Raw genomic sequence first — 25,210 nt, forward strand, 5'->3', positions numbered from 1 at the left:
CTTAATCATAACATCAAATCTCTCATAGGCATCTTGATACAATTGTTGTGTATAATGGTGTTCTTGAATGATAACATTCACCATACATACTTGATCAATGAGCACTTCTCGTGAGAGCTTTCCTTTAATTTTTGCAATAATGTATAATGGTCTATCAGGTGCATCAATAATCTCTCTTGAGTCAAAGGTGATGCAAGGTTCAAATAGAGGTTTTAGTTTAAATTATAGCTATAGCAAAGGCTCCCAAATGTTAAAATTGCCAAGGAATTCAATTCTTCTAAAGATGCAACTGAAAAATAATAATAGCGCATGACACTACTCCATCCTTATATAACAGTATGAGTGGAAACTATAGTCCATAATATCATGAAATCAAAATAGAATATTGTTGAGGTTAAATTTGGACTTTGCATACATAATCAATATTATATTTTTTTTGTTTTTCAATATTTGCTTCATAACCATCACTAAACACAACTAATTCTACATTATAGCATATCATTTTGGGTAGAGGAACATTGTCAAAAAGCAAAGGGTTGATGTGTAAAAAGAATAGAGCATGTGTTGTTTTTTGTGGATGGTTTACATTCAACTTTTTTGTTTAACTCCATTCTACAAATTATTTCTGGTGAATTTAATTTATCTTTTAAGTCAATTATTCATTTTACTTTAAGTGATAATAAAGAATCAACTCATATTATACCACTACGGATTTCAAACTAGGGAGAGGGGTCAGAGTCAGGGTTTCAAGTGGGATTGCAGTCGTAGGGGAGACTGCAGATGAGAATGGGGAGGAAGATGATGATGGGGATGATTTAATGGCTTTGTGTGTCTAGCCTTTCCTCGTAGTAGGTTCTAGGGCTTGTGTTTTATACTTGGTGGGTAGCGAGGTTGGGGTTTTGTGTGGTGTCTCTACGTTGGGTGTGTGTTGTAGATGGGTTGTTTTTCCCCTTTCTCTTTGCTCGTAGTGGAGTCTTTTCTATTGCATCTTTCTATTCTAGTGTTGGCTTTGTTGAGTTCCCCTCTTGCGCTTGTTGTTGTTGTCTTGGCCCATGGTGTCATTTTCTTGTTTGTTCGGTCTTTGTTTCCTCTCTAGCACCTTCTTCTTTTTTAGGAAAAGGCATTAAAATTTCTAGACCTTCTTTGGTTTTTGCAACTATTGTGCATACTAAGGATGTTGGTGTTGCATTGGCTTCAATCTATGCAGGGGTCGACAGGGGTTGCAAGGGCTTCTTGGTGGACCAGGCTTGTTGTTCTCCTTTGACCAAGGGGTTTCTTTATTTCTTTCCTCTTTTTCCTTTGGTGGCTAACTTTGGAGTCTCTTATGGGTCGATCTTCCTTCCTTAGCTTGTGGGGTTGGGGGGTGGGGGGGGTAGGGTTGCGAGTTCTTCCTCTATCCCATATGGTGCATGGTTCTCTTGTGGAGGTTTTGGTGTAGTAGGGTGTGGAGGTTTTGGTGTAGTAGGGTGTGGTGGTTGTTGTTTGTTTTGTGGTTGGGTTCATGGTGGGGCTTGTCCTTGTTTGATGTGAGTGAGGCTTTCTTTGTCCCCTTTGGGCTTGCCTCCTATCTATTTTCAAGGGTATGTGCTTCTATTTTCCTCTTCTTGTCTTTCCATTCCCTAGTCAGGTTGTTGCCTCTAATTTTCTAGGGCACCTTCTACTTGTTCTTGTTCCCTATTTTTGGTTTTGGGATGTTTCTAGTTTTGGGATTGTATTCGGTTTTGGTGGAGCCTAGAGTATGCAAGCTTTCTTTCTTTTCGAGTGGGCTTGTGTTGATCTTCCCTTGGTCGATTTTCATGTGGTTCCTATTGAGGAGGATTTTGCCCCTATTGAGGTGAGGTTTATTCTTGTGGCTTCATGGGGTTTGTCTCTTTCTACTCCTTCCTTCCCCTTTTGGGATTCCTATTGAGGTGGGGTGTCCCCTATGGAGGTGGAGATTTTCTTTTTAGGAGAGGTTGGAAGCTACTTTGACAGGGATTTTCTTGTCTTTGATTTCTTGAACTCAAACTTGGATCGAGCATGGTTCTTCATCTTGGAAGTTTCTTCCTCTATTGTTCCTATTGAGGTGGAGAGGGGCTTCGTAGGAAAGGTGAGGACTTACTGTTTTGGGGTTGTTGTTGATTGTTGCAAGATGGTTTTGGGAGACATTTTAAAATCCAAGATGAAGGTTGGGGGAGCCTATGAAAACCCTCTAATCCTCTTGAATCTTTTCATTTTTTGGGAGGTTCGGTATTTTCCAGTAAGTTCTTTACACTTTATCTTTATGGTTCTGCAAGTGTTCATGTTGTGAGAGCCTTATTAAAACCAATTGCTAAGGTTAAGGGAGCTTGTAAAAACCCTTTGCTCATCATTGTCTGAGTAGTTTGGTTTTGATGGATTTTACTTTTTGATTGTTATAGCCAATTCTTTAATGCTTTCATTTTAGCGGTTGGTTGTGGGTTGGCTATTGGTTGTCTTTGTTTTATCTTGTTGTAGTATTTTGTTTGTGGGTTTTGGTTCCCTGCAAAAACTGAGGGTTTCAAGTCCCCCTAGAAACTTATTTTTTCCTTAATCAAAAACAAAGAATCAACTCTCTTTCAAAGGCTGCCCCTAAATCTAGAACATAAAATGTTAAACACTATCATTAACAACAATATTGAATAGCCCACTTAATGCCTTTAAGTTCCCTATAAATTCTTCCAATCAATGTAATGATTAGATACAAGATTTACAAAAATCTATAATAATATTGTAATAACTACACCATATAAATGGAAAATGCTATTTATCTTAAAAAAATATAAGGCAAAGGTTTTGAATGAGAGTATTATTTTCTTGTTAGATTATAAGCAATAGATTATTTAAGAGATCTTTCTTTCATTTAATAGCAACTTAAGGATGATTATCATTAGAAAGAATATGGCAAATAAAAAAAACATGCAAATAAAAGATACAACACATAATCCTCATAATTATTTCACCATTTGCAAGATTTCTAGAGTTTCGGGATCTGAGAGTTGAGAATGTCAAATAAGTATAAGGTGTTGGCTAGGTGATCTTTTATTAATGTTTTGAAGTTATTGGGTTGTATGTCATATTTATGTGTTGTGAGGCAACTTGGTTAGGTTGTTTGGCTTTTGTGTTGGGTCTCATTTATTATTAAATATTTTACGATTCCTTCAAAACCTATTTTACCCTTATAATAAAAATAAAAAATTAAGATGAGAGCATACATGTTAGTTTCAGGACAGCTGGATTTCAATTCTCAAAAGGCACCAAGGCCTCATTCATTTGGTGCAACTTAGCTATATATCGTGTTGTGACATTTTAGTACATCACCCCATTCCAAATGGGGACCTCCACTTTTTTGCCTTCTAGCGTAGTTGTTTTAGCTTAGTTGTCTAGCTTGGTAATGTTTTGGCGTCGTTAGCCTCTTTCTTGTGAGGAGATGCAGAGCCTTTGATTGTTAGGATGTGATCAAGTCAACATTTCTATGTCTTAGGATAGGATGAACAAACAACCTTCAACTTCCTTGTGTCAAAGTGTCTGGGTAATGGATAGGAGTCAAGTTCTTCATTGAGTAAGGCTTCACAATGTAACCTTTGGACAATAAATGCCTAAGTCAAGGTATGAAATCTGTGATGGATGCTCGGGGTGATTGAATAATCCTCAAGCAAATTTGTATCTCAATAGAAGATAGGTGAAGATGAGAAATGAGTGAAGGAATCTGTTATGGTGAAAATTAGGGTTTCACCATAAGAATGTGTAAATCCATTAATTTTTTGCTGTAAGACCATTACATTAAGGAGGAGGAGAATCTAATAGATCTAGCTTCTCTAGGATTAAGATTCTCATCAGATTCCTAGTTCCTTGATAGGAATTTATCCTCTTTAGATTAAATTGAATTGTTGAAGATGCTGAAATTAGGGTAAATGAGTGAATATTGAAGAGATCGGGCATAAACAGTGAGCTATACTCATTGCACTAAGCCACAAACTAGATCTAAGCAAAGTAATATGATTCAGATCTACTTCTTGAAATTTGACCTAAATTGTCGGGATTGTATGGTGGTCGCCATGGTCCTCTAAACTTTCTACCATAAAAAAAGGAACTTGTTCGTCTCTGCAAATATTGTCTATCCTCCTAAATGCAACTCTGTACTTGTTCTTGCACATAGTGAAAATGGGAAAATGGTTGGGAATAGGGGTTTGCCCAAGTCAAAGACCTGTTTAGGAATTAACCTGGAATGAAATAATGTAAATACTAAAATAAATATCGGAAAGATATACCTCAGATCTGCAATAGTTGATGATGATGCTTTGCTTCTTAAATGTAATCACATATGTTGAATGAAATAGCATGAACATGACAAAAACCTAATCACATGTACAAATGCTTGCATATGAATGATGTAATTTTGCCTCACAATGGTTGAATGAAGAATATGCAACCTTAAAGATCTTTGAAAATACTTGATGTTGAACGTTTCATGGATGCAAGGAATTGATTGCTTAATGTCTTAGAATTGTTTGGAGATTGATGGATGGAATTAAGTTGATCAAATGTATTTATTTAGGGGTATCTAAGTAATTTATTGATTAGGCCAACCTCAAACGATCATGCAGATACCATGAAGATGAATTCCCACTGAAGGGATAGGACCCCTGGCTCAATTCAAAATTGGGCCCCACTTAGAGGGACCATAACACTGGGCGCTATGGTCCTTCTCAAAAAGGGACCACAATGAAGTCTCAAGGAGAAGGGTACCCCACCAGGGACTCCTTCAATGTGTGTAAATGACACCAGAACTGGAGAATAGGCACAAAACAAACCTAGATAGGTGATGAGGACAGGAAATGCTAAAATAGGGGCACAAACATGAGGTGTAAATTCGCACGAGGATAATTTATGATGCTACATTTAGCCATCACTTTAATGGGAGTATGAGTCTATGCAAATACTCACGGTAAAGTAGATGAAAGAGATGAAAGAGAGGAGCAATTAGGAGCACAATCACAAGGAGTATAAGACTGCACTAATTTTGAAGAATCAAGCCCCCAATCTTAGGATCTTAACTCACTCAATCGCATGCAAGGTCACACAAAACAAGAAAAAAAAAAGACAAAAAGGCAAAATAACACAAAACATGCAAAAGCTAAAAACCAAAAACAAGACCCCAAGTCAACGAGCCGAAGAGACCTCGATATCAAAATGTCTCAACCACTAATATCATTCTTGAAAATGCCATCACAAGAACACAAGTGATCACCTAAAAAAATCAAGAGCACACATCATCCATAAAATACAAATAGCAAAGCGATGAGCTCATGAGATGAAAGGGATAAAGCATGGATACACATTCTAGATGTGTTTTTCTAGGTGATCCATGAGAAGAAGAATGAGAGAAGAAATGGATACACATTCTAGATGTGTTTTTCTAGGTGATCTATGTTGGGGAGGAGAGTAGGAATAGTCTAGCTATGTTTTTCTAGTTCCACTCATCCTCGTTCGTGTGTGCAAGTGATGTCTGGTTTCAGGTGTCAACCATCCTATATAAGAGTTTGTTTTGTTTGGTTTCAAGCATGTAACAACTTGTGTAAGACATGTAATGAAAATTCAAAGGTGTGTGTCTAGTATCAGGGACATCTTGAGTAATAATTTGTTTGCTTTGGTTTTGAGAATGTGTAACCCCATGTAAGAGTAATATATGTTTGTTTTTGAAGACATCTCGTGTAAGAGTTTATTTGCTTTGGTTTCGAAGACATCTTGTGTAAGAGTTTATTTGCTTTGGTTTTGAGAATGTGCACCCCATATAACACATATAAATGTTACATCTAGTTTTGGGCATGAAGCGTCTCATGTAAGAGTTTGTTTTTGTAAATGATGTTCAATTTACATTCAATATCTAAGTTATATTCTATTATCTAATTTTGGTATTATTCTTATTCTATATATCTGACTATCTTCTTGCTTGTGGCAGATGAGAGGAACATTTAATTTTTTCTATGTCTTATCTCACGAATGCCACTTACTATAAGTATATGACAAACAAGGCACAGTCAAGCAATGCTTTGATCGGTCATGATCGATCAAGACATTACTTGATCGTGTCTTATTGTTAATACTAATAAACTGCATGTTACGTAAATGTCAATCGGTGTGGAGTATAACCGAAGATCATCGGTGTTTACCAAGCACTACCACCTGATAGTATATCGGTGGCTGTCAATGCTAACAACCGATAGTTATCGGTGTGTTAGCCTTGACAACCGATAACTATCGGTGTAGACTAACATAATACTAACCGATATGCATTTGATATATACTATATGCACCTCGATATAATATGCAACCCGATCTAATGCAATCCGATAATAATATATTAATCGGAGTCATCATTATGTTAGATCGATATTCATCTAGATACAAGATTCATTAGATAGATGAACATGAGGAAGATGCATAGTATGATTTAATCAATAGTTTGATCATATACAAATATAGAATGACTATCAAGGATGATTCAATTGCTTGATGGTTTTATCATAGTTATCGATATGATAAATGATTGAATGAGAGACTTCATTTATCTCTCATTCAATCATTTATCTTACTGAAGCTATTATGCATTAACACTCCCTCTTAGCTAGGTAAGACGAATGTAGACAATATATTCAAGCATCATAATTTAATTGATAGTTATCATTTTAGTCATTCATGGGAATCACACCACTTAATCATTTGGTATGAAGTATCACCTATACACGTGATACTAGAGTTCATTATGTCAATCTTGCAATTGACAGGATATCACCTAAGCATGTGATATCAGTATTGCCTACGCACAATACTTAAGGATAATCACATGAGAAAAATTAATTTCTCACCTTATCCTAGTTGTGATAAGTGTACTTAACACTTTTATACAAGTGTTTTATCACAACACAATCATGGCACATCCATGACATACCATTGATCCAACATGATAATTGGTGTGGACACTATAAGATCGTCACCTTATAATGTTCCATACAAGTGTTCACTATTTTGAGAGATCGTCACCTCTTAGATGTGAACACAGGGAATAGAATCCAAAAATTTGTCCTAACATGACAAAGAAGTTTACACATTAAACATCTTATGGATATTTCAAATATAGATTACAAAGCAATTTACCTTTTTGTCATACCTAAACCTTTTCTGAAGTGATCAACCTTCACTCTGGAAAGGGGTTTGGTCAGAATGTTTGCAGTTTGATCTCTTGTACAAACATATTCCAGTTGGATTGTATTCCTATCTACCATATCTCGCACATAGTGGTATGGAATCTCAATATGTTTGGATCTGTCATGAAACATTGGGTTTACTGAAAGTCTTATGCAACTCTGATTGTCACAGTGAATAATGGTAGGTTTCATAGATTCTCCAAACAACCCTACAAGCAACTTCCTGAGCCACACTGCCTCTCAGGCAGCCATAGAAGCTGCAATGTATTCTGCCTCGGTGGAAATTTGAGCTACAAAAGGCCGCTTCTTGCTGATCCAAGATATCATAGCTGAACCTAGACTGAAACAACACCCTGAAGTGCTTTTCCTATTTGTTACACTTCCAGCCCAATCTGAATCTATAAATCCATGTAAGTCTATCTTAGCCTTCTTGTATTTGAGACCAAGGTTTAGAGTACCTTGTAGGTACCTCATAATGTGCTTCACTACAACCAGGTGTATCTCCTTTGGTTCACACATAAACTGACTTAGAGCATTGAGTGCATAACAGATATCTGGTCTTGTATTTACCAGATACATCAGGGATCCAATCATCTGTCTGTATTGAGTAGAATCAGTGGGTTGTGACTCTGCTGCTGCTTCTTTGAGTTTATGTAGGTTGGTTTCCATAGGAGAGGTCATGGGTCTACAATTTAGCATTCTGAATCTCTTCAAAATATCCAAAGTGTACTTTCCTTGGTTTAGTATGATGTTGTCAGAATTCTGCCACACTTCTAATCCTAGGAAGTAATGAAGGAATCCTAAGTCCTTCATATCAAATTCTTTAGATAGATCATTCTTGCATTGTTTTATAAGTTGATCACTTCCTGTGATTAATAAGTCATCAACATACAAGATCAATATTAGCATGTCATCTCTATTTCTTTTGTTGTAGAGATTAGGGTCTGCATCATTTTTGGAAAAACCTAGTCCTGAGAGATAGGTGTCTATTCTTTCATACCATGCCCTGGGAGCCTGTTTGAGCCCATAGAGGGCTTTCTTGAGTCTACACACATGAGACTCTGAGTCATGAATTTCAAAACCTTCAGGTTGCTCTAGGTAGACTTCTTTTGAAATCTTGCCATTTAGGAAGGCTCTCTTAATGTCTATTTGGTGTACCTTCCATCCCTTTGCTGCTGCAATGGCTAATACAACTCTTACTGAGGTGTACCTGGCAACTAGTGCAAAGGTTTCTTCATAATCTATTCCTTCCCTTTGTGAGAAGCCTCTAGCTACAAATTTGGCCTTGTGTTTTTCAATACTGCCATCTGCAACATGTTTGATTTTGAACAACCATTTAGATGAAACCACAGATTTCTTGATTGGTCTAGGAACAATCTCCCAAACATCGTTCTTCATAATGGATTGATACTCTTCAAACATGGCATCCTTCCATACTTGATGTTGAAGTGCATTTGATACATTGCTTGGTTCAGCTTTAGAGAGGTCATTCATAAGGGCAACATAGCCAGCAAATTTATTAGGTCTTTTGCTTTCTCTGAAGGTTCCTAAGGGAGCAGCAAACTTTTGATCTTCTTCTACAGTTTTGGTGGCCCATAGTGGTCTTTTCTTGAGGTTCTCTCTAGGTGGACTTAAATTTTCACTCATAGTTTCCTCAGGATTCTCCCTTTGAAGCTTAGGGGTAGGATCTCTATCTAAGCCAGGTTTGGGAATAGGGATTTCATGATCTAGAGAGCTTTGGGCTCTTTTAAAGGCTAAGTTTTCCTCAAAGATCACATCCCTACTTAGTTCAATGTTCTTTTGGCCAGGTATATATATTCTGTAGGCTTTGGAGGTTTCACTGTATCTTACAAAGATTCCTCTCTTTCTAGAGGGTTCTAATTTTAATCTTTTCTCCTTAGGTACATGAATATACACTGGACATCCAAAGATCCTAAGGTGACTTAAATCTGGTTTTGATTTTGTAAAGACTTCTTCAGGGGTCTTGTCTTCAAGATGGGAGTGAGGACATCTGTTTTGAATGTATATTGCAATGCTGGTTGCTTCTGCCCAAAGATTGATGTTTAGATTCTGATCAAGAATCATAGCTTTGGCAGCTTCAACGATTGTCCTATTTTTCCTTTTTGCTATCCCATTTTGTTGAGGGTTGTAAGATATTGTTAACTCCCTCTTAATCCCTGAATTTTTACAAAACTCTTTAAATAATTCTGATGTGTATTCCCCCCATTATCAGTTCTAAGGGTTTTAATTTTGTTTCCTGAGTAGTTTTCTGTTAATGATTTGAATTCTTCAAACCTATTAAGGATTTCTTCTGATTCTTTGCATTTCAGAACGTAGATCCAGGTTTTCCTAGACTAGTCATCGACAAATATCACATAGTACAAAAATCCCCTTAATGAATTTACAGACATAGGTCCACATACATCAGAATGAATTAATTCTAATACTTTACTTGTTTTCCTAGTACTACTCTGAAAAGCACTTTAGTATTTTTGCCTAGGGCACATCCTGTGCATACCCTTGAATGACATTTCTTTAGCTTAGGGTAGACCTGTGACAAGATCTCCCATTGATGATAAAGCTCAAAAGTCTAGGTGGCCTAGTCTTCTATGCCAAATTTCATATTTGAAGTTTCATGAATTAGGGCTAGATTTGGTTCTGTGCATAGCTATATAGGTAGCCTTGTCTTTGACCAATTGTACTAACCTTCTTGATAGATGAGTTCTTTGGCCAAGCTAACACTTTGTTGTCCATGAATGTCACTCTGTATCCATTGTCCTCTAGTGTTGATATTAAGACAAGATTCCTTTTAATGCCTGGAACATAAAGTACTCCTTCAAGTTGTAGTGATACACCTGACTTCAGTTTGATGGTGTAGTTTCCAACTCCTTTGACAGGGTGTGTGGAGTCATCTCCGATGGTTACCTCTTCATCATTTTCCTCTCTCATAAAGTCTAGTACTTCTCTGAATCCTTTGATGTGTCTGGATGAGCACTGTCGATTACGTAGGAGTTCACTTTGTTTGATGTCTGATGTGTGAGTGCTAAATAGAGCACATACTTCTCAAAGTCCTCTTCTCTTTTTGATTTTCCTGATTTGGCAAATGTGGCTTGTTTAGCTCTTTCTGGACATTTAGCAACATAGTGCCCAAATTTGTCACATCTGTAACACTGAATTGGCGATAGGTCCTTCTTGAGAGAGTTCTTGCCATGATGACTCTTTCTCTTCCTGAATTGCTTCCTCTTGCCCTTTTTGTCTGAGTTCGTAGTTAGAACTTGAAGATCTTCATCTATATTCGTTTGTTTGATTCCTTTCTTATTTTGCCTTGATTCCTCTTGGAGACAGTTAGCCTTTAGTCTGTCAAATTTTGGAAAGTTGTCCCTTGCACTGATGCCTTGGACAAACGTTTCCTAGATACTAGGCAACCCATCTAAAGCAATGAGGGTTAATTCTTTGCTTTGGATCTCATATCCAAGGGTTGCTAGTTCATCTTTTAAATTCGATATCCGCATGAAGTAGGCGTTAACTGATTCTCCTTTCATCATGGTTATATGATTTATCTCTCTTTTCAGAGCCAAGGTTCTACTGGCATTGGATATCTCAAAAGCGTCTTCAAGTGCTTTGAACATGTTGAAGGCTGATTCGTGTTTCTTTATGATGGGCATAATATTGTTCCTTACCCCATCAACTATTATTTTGATAGCTTTATCATTTCCTTCTCTCCAAATTGCTTGATCAGGTTCAGTCTTAGGTTCTTTGGATTCAGTCTTTACGAATGATTCAACTTTGTTATCTTTTAGTATCATTTGAATTCTGAATTTCCATGTAGAGAAATTGTCACCTCCTGCAAGTCTATCTTCAAATCTGATAGCGCTGGCCATTGATAGGTTTGTGATGTTGAATATATACTTGATTTGAATTTTACGTAAAATTGAACAGCCTCAGGTTCGATTTAACTATAGCTCTGATACCATGTAAATGATGTTCAATTTACATTCAATATCTAAGTTATATTCTATTATCTAATTTTGGTATTATTCTTATTGTATATATCTGACTATCTTCTTGCTTGTGGCAGATGAGAGGAACATTTAATTTTTTCTATGTCCTATCTCACGAATGCCACTTACTATAAGTATATGACAAACAAGGCACGGTTAAGCAATTCCTTGATCGATCATGACCGATCAAGACATTACTTGATCGTGTCTTATTGTTAATACTAATAAACTGCATGTTATGTAAATGTCAATCGGTGTGGAGTCTAACCGAAGATCATCTTACCAAGCGCTACCACCCGATAGTATATCGGTGGTTGTCAATGCTAACAGCCGATAGTTATCAGTGTGTTAGCCTTGACAACCGATAACTATCGGTGTAGACTAACACAATACTAATCGATATGCATTTGATATATACTATATGCACCTTGATATAATATGCAACCCGATCTAATGCAATCCGATAATAATATATTAATCGGAGTCATCATTATGTTAGATCGATATTCATCTAGATACAAGATTCATTAGATAGATGAACATGAGGAAGATGCGTAGTATGATTTAATCAATAGTTTGATCATATACAAATATAGAATGACTATCAAGGATGATTCAATTGCTTGATGGTTTTATCATAGTTATTGATATGATAAATGATTGAATGAGAGACTTCATTTATCTCTCAACATAGCTCTATGTTGATGTCTTAAGGAAGCTAGAAGCAAGGATACCCACCTTCAACACAAAGGAGATATCCTTTTAGGAAACAATGTTCATACATCCAAGCTAAAGAGGTAGTACTCTTACAAGCAAGGATAAGATAGTTGAAAAGAGATATATTGAAACAAGTGTAAAGAGGATCCTTGGAGAAGAGATCTTCACTCAAAAGACATGTACCTCCAAGAGGAGTTTCTTGAACAAACATAACATCTTCTACCAAGAGAAGAGAAGGAGGACAAGAATATTTGCCTTCCTCGTATTGCTAGGTGAAAAGGATTCTTGATGAAGGATGACACACTTTCAACCCAATGTGAGGGGTATGTTTATTATAGATATACATTGCCAAGGGTAAAATAGATTGTAGTCAAGGATACATGCCTCTTGCATAAGAGAGAATCCTTGAGCAAACAATTACTTCACACAAGGAATGACATCAAACTATAAGCAAATGCTACTCAACAAAGGAAAAGTGGATCCTTGGGAAAGGATAAGAAAGATCAATGACCCCACAAGTGTAGGGACAATGATAAGAATTACACAAACTCTAAGGAGAGATTAGACATAACCAAGTGCACAATGTACTTGCATGAAGGAATATTCCATGCAAGAAAAGACATTAAGATATGTAAAATGCAACTCCAAAGAAGAGGTAATCTTCAAAGAGAAAGAGAGAATTAGATGAAGGCTCATAAACTCCCCTAAGGATATATTAGTCATAAGAGACATACCATTCCATTGAAGAAAGGATATCACAACATGAAAAATGCAACCCCTAAAGGAAATAGTGAAATTTTGGATAGAGAGAAGGAATAGGATAGAGACAAGAAGAAATTATGTTTTTGCCCCAAGATGTTTGTAATTGAAAAAGCATCACCTCTTATGATAAAGAGCCCCCAATTAAGTTAACTGCTAGTGCCATAGGGTGAGGAGCAACATGGAGGGTGAATGGAGTGCTAAGTCACTACCTCTTCACCAAGGAAGGGCGCAAGATCGGTTGTAAGAGCTATGTGAGCTCTATCATAGTGGTCTTCAACAAATGTTTTATATGTGTTACATTTTCCAAGAGAATGAGAATAACTATGATGAAAAAGACAACGTGCATCACCTTCCTTATCTTTAAAATTATGATTAATATTAATGAAAAGAGAAACAACGTTCTTATCATACTTCAATCTCCAAAAGATTCTAGTAGCTAATTTCTATTGGTCATCAATGGGATTAGGTCTTGTCTCTTGAGATGTAGGACAAGAGTTGTTAGCAGAAGATGATTTTAATAGTTCCATTATCAACTAGTTCTTGCATACTTTTTTGGAAATCTGGACAGTGATTAGCGTGATGTTCATGAGTTTGATGATATGAACAAAAAGGAGTTTTTGAAGAAGAAGCACCCTTAGATGGACGATAAGTTATATGTTTTACAAGATACTCCTTAAATTTTGAATTATAAGGAGGTCATCCATAAGTGAATCATGATAATGTCCTAGACCTTCGGTACTAGTTTGTGTAGGACGGTTTATAGGGACTCTAGTTCCTTCTTCAAATTTTCCAAGTCCTTGCCCTCTAAAACCTTGTTTTGATATTATGTTATGACTACTCCTAATTGAGAAGAAGGAGTATTATAATGAATCCTTTTAAAATTTGTGCTTTTGTAAGTATATTTAGAAGGAACAAAGGGAAAAGTAGATGAAGAAGGAATATCCTTTGTAGGGAGACTTTCCTTTCTATCATCAGGCATATTTGATGATATCCTTGTTTGTTTTGTAGGCAACTGATGAAAGAGGATGAAGGAACTAGCTGCAAGCATTTAAAAGAAACATTGCAGCAAAGAATAAAAGCTTTTCACAACACTTCAGAATGGTGAGGAGGATTGAACAATGCAAGAGGGAGGACTTCACAATGGAAAATGTCAAGCTAAGCAAGGAAGTTGATGAAGAATACTCCCAAGGTTCATCAACATGGTAAGGGAGGAATAAGGACAATGCATTCAAGGTAAAGAAGGGCAAACACAAGTGAAATGAAAAATAAATAAGATAACAAAAGGCATGCAAGATCAAGAGCTAAGATACTGGAAGGCATCATATTGATGATGAAGGAAAGGTTATGACAATCTTGTATTTCCTCTATAAATCTAGGATCACAACCAGTATGTCAAGGAAATTCCAAGAGTAGATATACATTCCAAAGTTGAAGGTGATACACATCATGATAAAGGATAGGTGAAGTTGATCAAATTGGATAAGATGATACAATTTGGTAACGTCTCCCGCCATCGTCTAATTCATCATTGATCTTGGATAATGTTGAGTATCAAGAGATATGCCTAAATCACCTACACTCGTGATGATCTACAAGATAAGCAAGTTGAGGTGGTGACAACTCACCTTCATCAACCCAATCACAACATTCCAAGTCAAGGCATGTAGATTCAATTCACTTGATTCATCCAATGAGGAGGATAACTACCACATGAAGGCACAAAGTTCAATGTACCTAACCTCATCATTCATTGGTTGACATTCAATTATGGACATGTGTCCAATTCAATGTAATTTTTTCATTGGTCAAGCATTAAATGTTATGTAATGGGTGTAACAAATCCTAATTAGGGTTTCTATCTTTTGATCTTGGCCATTGATGTGGATTTGATCTAGGCCATTCAATTGTATTGAGAGAACTATATAAGGCTTTTTCTCCTCATTTATAATGGTTAATAGTTGATAGATGTTGGATAGCAAGCAATTAGCAATTAGAAGTAGAGTAGGAGAAGGCAAAAATTGTTGCCAAGCTTGTAAATAAACATACTTTTCATACAAATTGCATGGTTTCCTGTTGGATCCTCATGTTAGATGGAGTTCAATTATTGTGATGGAGTAATGTGTGGATGTTGATATTTCCTTAGTTCATACTATTTATGGTTAGATGATTTTGAATTGCAAGACATAGTTATCCTAAACATCAAGATGTGCTAAGTTCAATTGTGGATATGTTTATTCAATTTGCACCATTATATTGGGTATTTGGATGAATGTTAATGAAATGAAAACCTTTTGTTTTCCTTGGAAGATTGCATCAGTTTTGTGTAGTTGTTAATAACATGGCGAAGCAGAGCTCGGTTTTAGGAGTATGTCAATTCGAACATGATCCATTATCATCATTGATCTTAGGAGTAGCGTAGTCTTTCTCAACCCTCAATACCTTTCATCCTTTTTTTAGTTAAGTGAATTTCCACGTTGCAGATGCATTCAAGCAAGAGTTCAAGCAAAACATAAGTCCCCCTTGTGATTCGAGTCACCTCGTATGATCACGACGTTTAGCATAAGAAGAGATTTTGTTCAAGAGAGGATAAGATACCTTGGTGTTTTTTTTTGTGTATGAAGTGCATAAAAAGCACTTCAACTTATCCCAAACTAATTGAAATCCAGATGTAATGAGGAAAAATTATTACAAAATTTTTAATGAATTAAAATTCTATCATTCGTTTAATTCATATTACATTCATACTAGCAAGTTTGGCAAGTGGAATTCCTAAGCCATGATTCCCTTGAAGATTTACAAAGGGAATCGTGGATTTATTCAACTACAAAAATCATTTAAAATACAACAGCCTCTTTGAGATTCACAAAATATGTTGCATGAATGGCATATGAATTTGTATTTGAATTTGTAGGAGTTAAAAACCTGGAAGCTGCTCAATGCTTGTAGTTGCATGGGGAGTAAAAATGATTGATTTTTTTGGAAATGATTTATCATATATAGTGCTTTGTTGGTTATTGTATTTCTTTAGAATGAACAAAAGAACTATATTTCATGAATGAGACATGTAAGGCAAGCTTAGATCACATGAATTCCATTGATCGAGTGATCTAGAATATGTGTGAGGACTATTAAGAGTCAGAATTTAACCACTACATTAATGAATTTATGGTAATCTCCACCCTCCATCATTGAAACTGTGTTCAAATTTGTACACTTGAGATTGATATTTATTTTGGGGATTAGTTGAAAAATCAAATCTAGTTGTTAATGATTTTGTCAACTGTGTAAAGAAGTAGGTGATAGTTGTGCAAGATGGAAGTGTTGTGGAGTTTCAAGATTTGAGGGTTGAGAATGCCTTAAAATTCATACCATTTCTAAAGGATTGGGGATTTGGAGTACACCAAACTTTATGCCTAAAAGAAAACAAATAAAAGTATCTTCACATCACTGGCTTCGAAAAGATACATGAAGTGAAATGTGGAGAGTTGGAGATCACAGATATTGAGGAATTCATCTTACAAGGTATGTAAGAAAGAATAGGTTCTAACTCACAAACTAGATATGATAAGTAGTGTGAAATGTTGGGGATTAGTAGTGAGGGATACCTCATAAGTCATATTGAGAAGTATCATTTTTTAGGTATTCTTACATCTTTGATTCTATATAATATATATAAGGAAATCTTAGCAGTTGAGAATTGAGGATACCAAAGAACTCATGTCATAAATGATGCATGTAAAAGAATGATTGAAATTGCAACTTCGAAAGATAACTTAGTGTAAAGTGTTAGTGTAAAGATTGTGAAAAGGAATGCTGATAGGAGAAAGTTTGAAACTTCAATGGAGACAAGGGAAAAATGTAAGGTTTGAAAAAAAGGTACGTTGTGACGGAAACTTTGAAACTCCAACATTTGTGTTAGTGTAAGGATTATGAAAAGGAATGTTGATAAGAGAAAGTTTGAAACTTCAATGGAAACAAGGAAAAAATGTAAGATTTGAAAAAAAAGATGTGATGAAAACTTTGAAACTCCAACATTTAATAGTCTTTAAAATTTTAATAAAAACTTCTGGACTTACATTTTTATGGAACTTTGGCAATTTCTAACATATGATGGGCTCACAGGAATGAAGGAGAACAATACTAAATAAATTTTTGATCAAAGATCCTTTTGAAATTTGAATGAGATTAAATATTTAATCTTGACCCAGCTGATACTGAAATAAAGCCATAGCAAAGCAAGGAAACAATATGGACCCACTCCAAAAATAAATAAAAAATTCAAAGTTCGTTATTTAGACTAAGCTGGAATTTCGGACTTAAACCATATCCTGTGCAATATTTTCACAATAATGAATTAACATTCAACTTACAAGACTTACTTGAATACAGACAAAATCATATTTAAAAATAATCTACAGGATTCCATTCATACTTGAGCTTATGGCTGAATGCTGGGAAGTTTTAGTCTGCAGTACTCTAGGAGGAAAGGATTTTTTTCAATCATTAGTTACCACTGCCAGCTATGCTCTATCCCTTGTCTTTGGTCAAGTCCCACAATTACATGATTTCGAGGTTCTGCACCCCCCACTTTTAAGCTTTGCCCTTCCTTTTCTGTAGCAATTAGAGTACTTAGAGTACTTACTTCAATACAGACAAAATCAGAATTTAAAATAATAGATACAAGATTCCATCCATACTTGAGCATATGACTGGATGGTCGAAAGTTTTCAATCAACATTCAACTTACAAAACTTACTTCAATACAGACAAAATATTTTTTTAACAATAATTTACAAGATTCCATCCATACTACTTAAGCTTATAACTAGATGCTCGAAAGTTTTAAATCAACATTCAACTTACAAAACTTCAATACAGACAAAATCATATTTTAAAATAATCTACAGGATTCCATCCATACTTGGGCTTATGGCTGGATGCTCGGAAGTTTTAGTCTGCAGAACTCTAGGAGGGAAATTTCAGACTTGTTAAAGGATTTTTCCCAATCATTACTTACCACTGGCAGCTATGCTCTATCCCTTGTCTTTGGTCAAGTCCCTCAATTACATGATTTCGAGGTTCTATCTGAACATTCTCCATACACCCACTGTTAAGATTCGCCCTGCCTTTTCTGGAACAATTAGAGTACTTAGTTTTTCTCCGGGCGCAGCCGGTCAAAAACCCCAGACGTTCCAGTTTCATCCACAGACACTCTATCATTCGGTCAGCAACAAGAGGAGTTACGCCATGCAGATGACTGAATCTCGCCATCTTTATTGCAAACTTTATATTCACATAGAGAAGAAGGAGAAAAACACAGCAACAAATGACGGTGCAGAAGCCAAGCACGAAGAAAGCCAAAGTGTTAATCTTGTGCACAAGCATTGTGTACACTCTAGCAACGAAAGCTAACGCCGTGAAGCCAAAGCTGGAGCAAACCAAGATATTGGTTACAGAAAGGAACATTACTTTATTTCCCGTGGTGAGAGGTGTACTCAAATGCCACATGAGCACCACAAGGAGCGACAGAAAGAAGGCCAGACAATCAAAAATGAGAAATGCTTCAAACGAAACCAACCCAATCAGAAGAGGGGAACCTAACATTTTCTCTGTCTCTTCCTTCTCCAGCTCCGTTTTAAAACCGCCCGGAATGGTGAAGGCGGCTGTAAATGACATTGTTGCTAACAACACGGCCACCACTAATTCTGCGTTGCGCCTGTCCTCATATGCTTTGTTCACCAGCATAATGGCATTCTGGTATTTTTGTGGGCTCACGTTTGGGAAGGTATACAGGAAATGCCTTCCCTTTGGGGGATAGTTCGCCAGCTTTGATATCATATTGTGGCATTCGTGGTACTCTGTGTTTTCTCTTGCAATGTCGAGGGCCGTTAAGCCCTTTTTATTAACGGCATCTTTGTTTATACCTTGTATTTGCAGCAGCGATTCCACCATCTACAAAATAGATTATCTAGTTAGAGGGCAGTTCTGCAATGAAGATGAGTTACATTCTTAAGTTTTGATTTGTTTAAATGATTCATTTGAAATCACACTTTCTTTTATAATAAGATCTTATCTAGTTTAAGATGAATTACCTAAACAAGTCAAAGCTTACAGTATGTTGGAGAAACAGAAGTGTAATCTATGCTGAATTTCTTTTTCATATTGATTGTCCATTTTATTTATATATCATTGTAGCTAATGATATAAGATTTCCACAATCTATACTGCAAATCAATGCTTTTTAGATTAAATTGTTTAACAAGTATTTTGAATCAACCTTTCGCATCACATTGCATGATCCGTCATTAGAATAATAAAGAGTTGTAGGAGTCATAAAATTGTTACACAGTTTAGTCTAGAAAGTAAATCAATGCTTTATAGATTAAATTGTGTAACAAGTATTCTGAATCAACCTTTAGGATAGCACTCCATGATCCATCACTAGGATAATAATTCAAATTACAATTACAATTTATTGAATGGATAAAGTCTCTAAAAATAATTATCTTTTATAATGAATAGAAGGGCAGATTTTGAATAAACTTATTATATATTTTAATTGATATTTTTGAAATAGGAATCAGATGTTTGATGGACATTCTGATATTTCAGGTTAGCATTTATTGATAAGCATCAATTTCTTTTCCAATAAATTCTTAATCCGCATGAGTAACACAGGTTTCTTCAAATGCACTTTCTTTAGTATGACTCTGTTCTTACCTCATTGAAAAATTTAAGATATCATGTTGAGAATTCTGACAGAAGCATGTGATAGAAATAACTTACGCGAATGCTTTTGTTCTTTGCTGCAATATGCAGAGGCGTGTCTCCACTTTCAAGACCCTGGTTCACCAGTTCTGACAGGCCTACCACTTTTCTCAAATAATCAGCAATTCGCACTTGGCTAAATTGGACAGCTAAGTGTAGCACGTTCATTCCACAACAATTCCGTATTTCAACAGCATCTGGCCTCTCCTTTACCAACATTTTTACTGCTTCCAGATGCCCCAATTTCACTGCCATATAAAGCGGTGTTTCTTCATTGTCATTAACCCAATAACACAATTCAGGTTGAAACTTTATTAACTGGCTCATTATATGCAAGTAGCTTTTCCGAGTGGCTACATGCAAGGCTGTATCGCCATCTTCATACTTTTCTTGGATTAATTCTTTTCCATCTACTGAATTTAACACATGCTTCGCCAGATCTGGAAAATAGACATCCAAAATCATTGTCAAGTGACATTTTCCCCTATAAAACATATACGTGGTTAAAACAACGAAATTATTCTTATATTAAATATGATATTGTTCAAGAATGGCTATTTTATCTTTGTTGAAGCGATACAAAGTTCAACCTAAACAAGAACATTATACAGTCTAATCTCATAAAAACAAAATGATAAATGAAACTTAAGAGAATGAGATCAGTCAAAGTTGTAAATTTTAAAAGCGAGATTCTGAAAACGTCAGTAATCCCTGTTCACCTCAGACCTCGCGGGACGTGCGTTCTCTCGCTTGAGAATGCGTTCTCACTGATTTTTCTTCCAATCAAATCACAAATAAATATATTTTGTATATTTTAGGTCTAAAAACCTTGCACCTTTTCTATTCGAACATAACATTAAAACAGAATTAGCGCCATTAGTTGGTGCTGCAAAAGATTAATCACAGGTTAAAATTGAAGCCTCTAACAAGATTTGGATTGAGTAGTTGCCATTAAAAATACTCAACTTGTGTGTCTTCTCTAGTGGAAATTTAAAGATGGATTATTGATTGATTGGCGGTGTTACTCTATTTCAAAGTATTACTTTCTTAGCTTAAAAAAAATGGCATTAGAAAACCACTTCTCTTTAATCTCAAGGTAACTTTTTAAGTCTCCAATCTTTCATTGAAACGGAGTTGTGCAAGCTGGATATTTATTTATAGAGGGCAAGGTGTTAGGATAAAAGCTTGAATCCATTGCATAAACGAAGGTAGCAGAAGCTCAAGAAGCAACCTCATTTAAGTATTTTAATTATAGAAATAAAGAGAGAATTTGTTTTCTTTTATGGATGAACGTGATTTTTACACAAATCCCAACCAGATTACCTTACACTTTTAGAAATTTTCGATGAATTTTTTGAGAGAGGATAGCAAGTGGGAGGATATAAAAGACTTCCTTGAAGATATAGTTAAAATTTACATTTCTAGTACAAGATGTTTCTAGATAGATTTTTTTCCCTTAAAAAGTCGAGAGTGTTTTCTATGAAAAAAAAACTGTTATTTAAGGTATTGCGAGTGTTGAATAAATGATATTTCTTAGAAGAAGGTATATTCTTAATAATCTATTTTTAGGCTAGAAGCATATAAATGACACAAAATTTGTTTGTCAAGTTAGATTTTGACAAAGTCTATAAATATAAGTTGATGAGTTCTTATCATAAAACTAATACAATGGCTAGGTTTTGGTCTCAAATTCATGTTTATGTTGAAATATTCTTCATAGATGTCAATGCTCATTTGATGGTTAATAAATACCTCTTTGATTTATTTCCTTTGCAATACTGTGTTACACATGGTTGTTACTTATCATATTTCATCAGAGTAATCACTATAAATGCTTTGGTATATCTATTATGAAATGTTAGAATTATAACTTATTCATGGTACCTCCATTTATCAAAATGCTATTGTTATCAATTCTTTTTGTTGTGGGCAACTTATCTTTTCTATAAAACCTAGAAAATGAATTGAAAAATAGTATACATGTTTTTAATATTTATCGCTCAAGCTCAGATTCTCAATTTTCTCATCAAAGAAGAATATTTAATGAAACAAGTTGAGCCTATTCTTCATCAAATTCCAATTTATGGAAACATATCAAAATAGTGAATAACATGTCACATTAAGATTCTTTTTGAAATGAATTTATGATGTAGACATAGGTCTGGAGGGTACAATAACACATGATCCAATAGTGCAAACAACACAAATAAAACATACATAAATAGAACAATCATATGAACTGATGCAATATATATCTTAGGAAAACCCTTAGTAAGACGAAAAACCATTCTCCAAAATCACTCAATATATTATTGAATCCTTGAACACGTAATAATTTGTTAGAAAGGGACTTTTGACATGCTAGACCACAACCACATGAACTTATAACGATATTACTCAAATGAATAAATGCCACACATAGATCTACACATTCAACACTAATCATAAAAATTATAGTGCAAAACTTTTGCAAATAGACACACTCAAGATTCTAATAACATCTCAGAATTCTCACCACCCACATAATTGCATTCTAATCATACTTCTTGTTAGTTCATTTTAATTCTCTAAGCTCACTTCCTCATGGTTACACTTATTGTATCTTCCATCCTTAAGATTTTCCTTAAGGCAATCTATAGATGATAATTTATCATCTACGTTCTTACTTGATCCTCAGGGCAATCATAAGCAATATATAAATATAATAACAATCTCCATCCTGAAAGATGATGCGGCCACATAAAATTTGTAGTCAAAAATGTAATAACAACCTCCAAATTGAACACAGTGATAATAGAAGAGAATATTATAATGTGGTTATCCTCCCAGGTTGTCTTTATTGATTTTCCTTTAAATGTGATCGAAGGGTTCTTTTTAATTAGCAACGCTTCCAGCTGCAACTTCCCTATCCTGAAATTCTAAGAGAATTTCTCAATTCTCCATTTGTCTACGTCCCCTATTTTGTCTTGTTTGATAGTGGTCTTAACAAATTCTCTTTAAATTTGATAATAATTGTTATGTAAAAACAAACAGATAAAATATATGTATCACTGGACAACATAAAGAACAGACTGAATTTCACATAAACACAACGAATCATGTGATTCACCAATAAATGGTTACATCCATGACAGAAACAGGATATTCATCTCTATATTATTAAGAGCACCAAATACGAAATTCTGATGTATCAATGCAAATGTTTATTCTACAATATATAGATAACCAATCTACGCAGACGAAGAATCTAACAAACAAGGCAAAGACGCTAAAAATATTTGTTGACCCAACATAGACAATTGGACTTCAAAATGGATTCCACAGAAAACTTATTGATTGACATCTTGAAACGACATTGAGATTTCTGTTTTGTTAAGGTGGATTCATTATTTATGATACTGTATTTGAACTTTGTCAGGTTTGAACTGCTGCAGACTGTCACTTGGGCATTTCAGACAACGTATAAAGGTCTCTTTCCGAGCATGCTTTGATGTTGATTCTCTTTTTATCTTATAGAATTTTCTTTAAGGATTACAGTAGTAGGGTGAGAGAAGAACATGTTTTCTCTTTTAGATGGTCCGAATCAATTGTAGTATGTTTTTCAGGAAAGTAGACTTAAAGTTCTATGTTAAGATGAAAATGGCAGTTCAAGAGGTTTCTTTGGCAATTTATCATCTTTTATATCTTGCATTTTTTAATCATTTTGATGATGGATCACAGAGTGTGATCTGAAATGTTGATACAAAAATATGTCACACAATCAAATTCAGAAACAACTAAGATATTAGTATGCATTCTAGAAATCTAATAAATTCAGTTCAAAAGATTTACTTAAGAACTTTGCGAAAAATGTATTGTTGGTGCACATTCAGATTGAGATGATTTTGATTTATTAAATAGTATATTTCTAGAGTTAAAAATTGAGGGAACTTCCCATGTGCAGGATTATAAAGAGATCTTTATTTGGTTTCTGCATATAACTTTGTTGTCATCTGTTGGTCACTTTTGTGTTTGTGTTTTTATATTTTATGATCTTTGTGGTCATGACTTTTAAGTATATATGTATGTGTCTGTGACATGTTAGTTCTCTTCCTAAGATAAGTGTCATTGTTTGTGTTTACATTTTTATTAGTTTTTGATGTGAATTCTAGTTTTTTTCATTTTATTGTTATATACTTGAAAGGTTTTATATCATATAGTTATCAAAACTGAAAGTTCAAATTACTCAATTAAAAGGTTTTATATCGTATAGTTATCAAAACTGAAAGCTCAAATTACTCAATTAAACTTAATGGACTTATTCAAAACTCCGACCTGTTAAAACTGCTATATTCTTCTACTTTAGTTTTGCTTCAATTAAAAAAATCACCTGAAACTACTATTAAACTTCAGCATCAAGTTAACAGAATGCATACTAATATAGAAGTGACAAGTGACATTATAGGCGATCTTAGCTAAATGTTCTTATTTTAGAGGGAGAGAGATATTTTCAGAAATCAATAGGCAAAGAAAAATACAAACTCCAACGACTGACCTGCATCTCCTTTGTTTATTGCCACATATAAACAGGTCTGTCCGCGCACTGTCTTTTGGCGAATACTTGGCTGATATGCGCAACATAGCAGCTTCACTATGTCTAAATCGCTGCTCTCGTAAGCTTTGAACAGAGGCGTTTCTCCAAGCTTATTGCGAACATTCACACCATTTTGCTGTTGTTGGAGTAGAACCTGCACAACACTACAGAAACCTCCCTGAGCAGCCAAGTGCAACGCAGTATTTCCTTGGGCATTGGTAGTCTTCAGAAGTTCACGATTGAGCTGCAGGAGCTTTTCAATGAATGGTAGATTTCCTACACTGGCTGCCACATGAAGAAGAGTATTTCTGCTTCCGGGTGTAGTACTATTGAGAGCTGCTACAAGTTTGCATGTCTCAATTTTTGTTCCAGGGCGTACTGCGGCATTGTACGCATCGCGATCGATCCCTTCGCTGTGATGTCCACGTTCAGTTGCCATGGAAGATTTCTGCAAATTTCAGGAAAAAATGATATGTCAACAGACATACACCTCGAAAGGAGGATAATGTTATCCTAGTACTTTGCGTTACTGAAAATATATTTAAAAGTAAGATATATATCAGATTAATTACATTTAACGATAAGTATCAAGCATAAATTTTAAAGTACGTGCCGATGAAACTAGAAACATGGGGGTGTTTGGACTTGGTACGCTGGTGCAAAACCAAATGGCTTGCTATCTTTTACTTAAATTGCCTTAAGAACGATATGGCTAGGGCAGAAAGTGGGTCTACTGGACGTATCAGAAACGAGGATAAAGTAGTTAATAAGGTCTGAAAAACTAGCTTTTACAAGTTTATGAAAAGATTCTGCATGACTTCTGATTGTATTGAAGTCAGTGTTACAAGATGAATGTTTCCAAATATTCTACTATATTACTAAGACTACAAATTATATATGTTTTACTTACACAAATCAGATACTTACAATGTTTCCAGTTGATGTCATATTTTTAATTTTTTTAAACGGTTTAATTATTTTAGGTTAGTTTAATTAAATATATTAAAAATATAAATTAACTTAAAGTAGTTAATCAAAGTTGGATAATAGAAATTTAAATGATTGTATCTATTTGAAAATAAAAAGATAGATAGGGGTATTTTGTTGCTTGATCAGATATTTATATTTGCTCTTAAGATTCTAGATTATTTGATCTTTCTATCTTGAAAATGTGTTCTCTTAGT

General features: G+C 35.0%; 1 protein-coding gene and 1 long non-coding RNA gene across 2 annotated transcripts in view; one reads left to right on the forward strand and one right to left on the reverse strand.

The window, feature by feature from the left end:
* Positions 1–24,156, forward strand: part of LOC131857148 (uncharacterized) — a 31,293-nt gene extending 7,137 nt beyond the window's left edge. Inside the window, exons 2-3 of the long non-coding RNA XR_009358569.1 lie at positions 22,872–22,921; positions 24,023–24,156. This is a non-coding gene — a long non-coding RNA (uncharacterized LOC131857148). The remainder of the gene's footprint in view (positions 1–22,871; positions 22,922–24,022) is intronic.
* LOC131056382 (ankyrin repeat-containing protein At5g02620) lies at positions 17,323–24,937 on the reverse strand. The gene is made up of 3 exons (XM_057990747.2): positions 23,988–24,937; positions 19,472–19,893; positions 17,323–18,637 (listed from the first exon to the last, which is right to left on the reverse strand). The coding sequence occupies exons 1-3, from the start codon at positions 24,463–24,465 to the stop codon at positions 17,699–17,701; spliced, it is 1,839 nt and encodes a 612-aa protein (XP_057846730.2). The 5' UTR covers positions 24,466–24,937; the 3' UTR covers positions 17,323–17,698.
* Positions 24,938–25,210: the final 273 nt, after the last annotated feature.

This window comes from Cryptomeria japonica, chromosome 7 (genome assembly GCF_030272615.1).
Source record: "Cryptomeria japonica chromosome 7, Sugi_1.0, whole genome shotgun sequence".
NCBI lineage: Eukaryota > Viridiplantae > Streptophyta > Pinopsida > Cupressales > Cupressaceae > Cryptomeria > Cryptomeria japonica.

Excerpts from the sequence above, each read along its gene's own strand:
- LOC131056382 (XM_057990747.2), bottom strand. The coding sequence starts at position 24,465 with ATGGCAACTGAACGTGGACATCACAGCGAAGGGATCGATCGCGATGCG. Across the intron at positions 19,894-23,987 it reads AATAAACAAAGGAGATGCAG|ATCTGGCGAAGCATGTGTTA; the intron begins GTCAGTCGTTGG and ends TCTATTTTCCAG. Across the intron at positions 18,638-19,471 it reads CAAAGAACAAAAGCATTCGC|ATGGTGGAATCGCTGCTGCA; the intron begins GTAAGTTATTTC and ends TCTATTTTGTAG.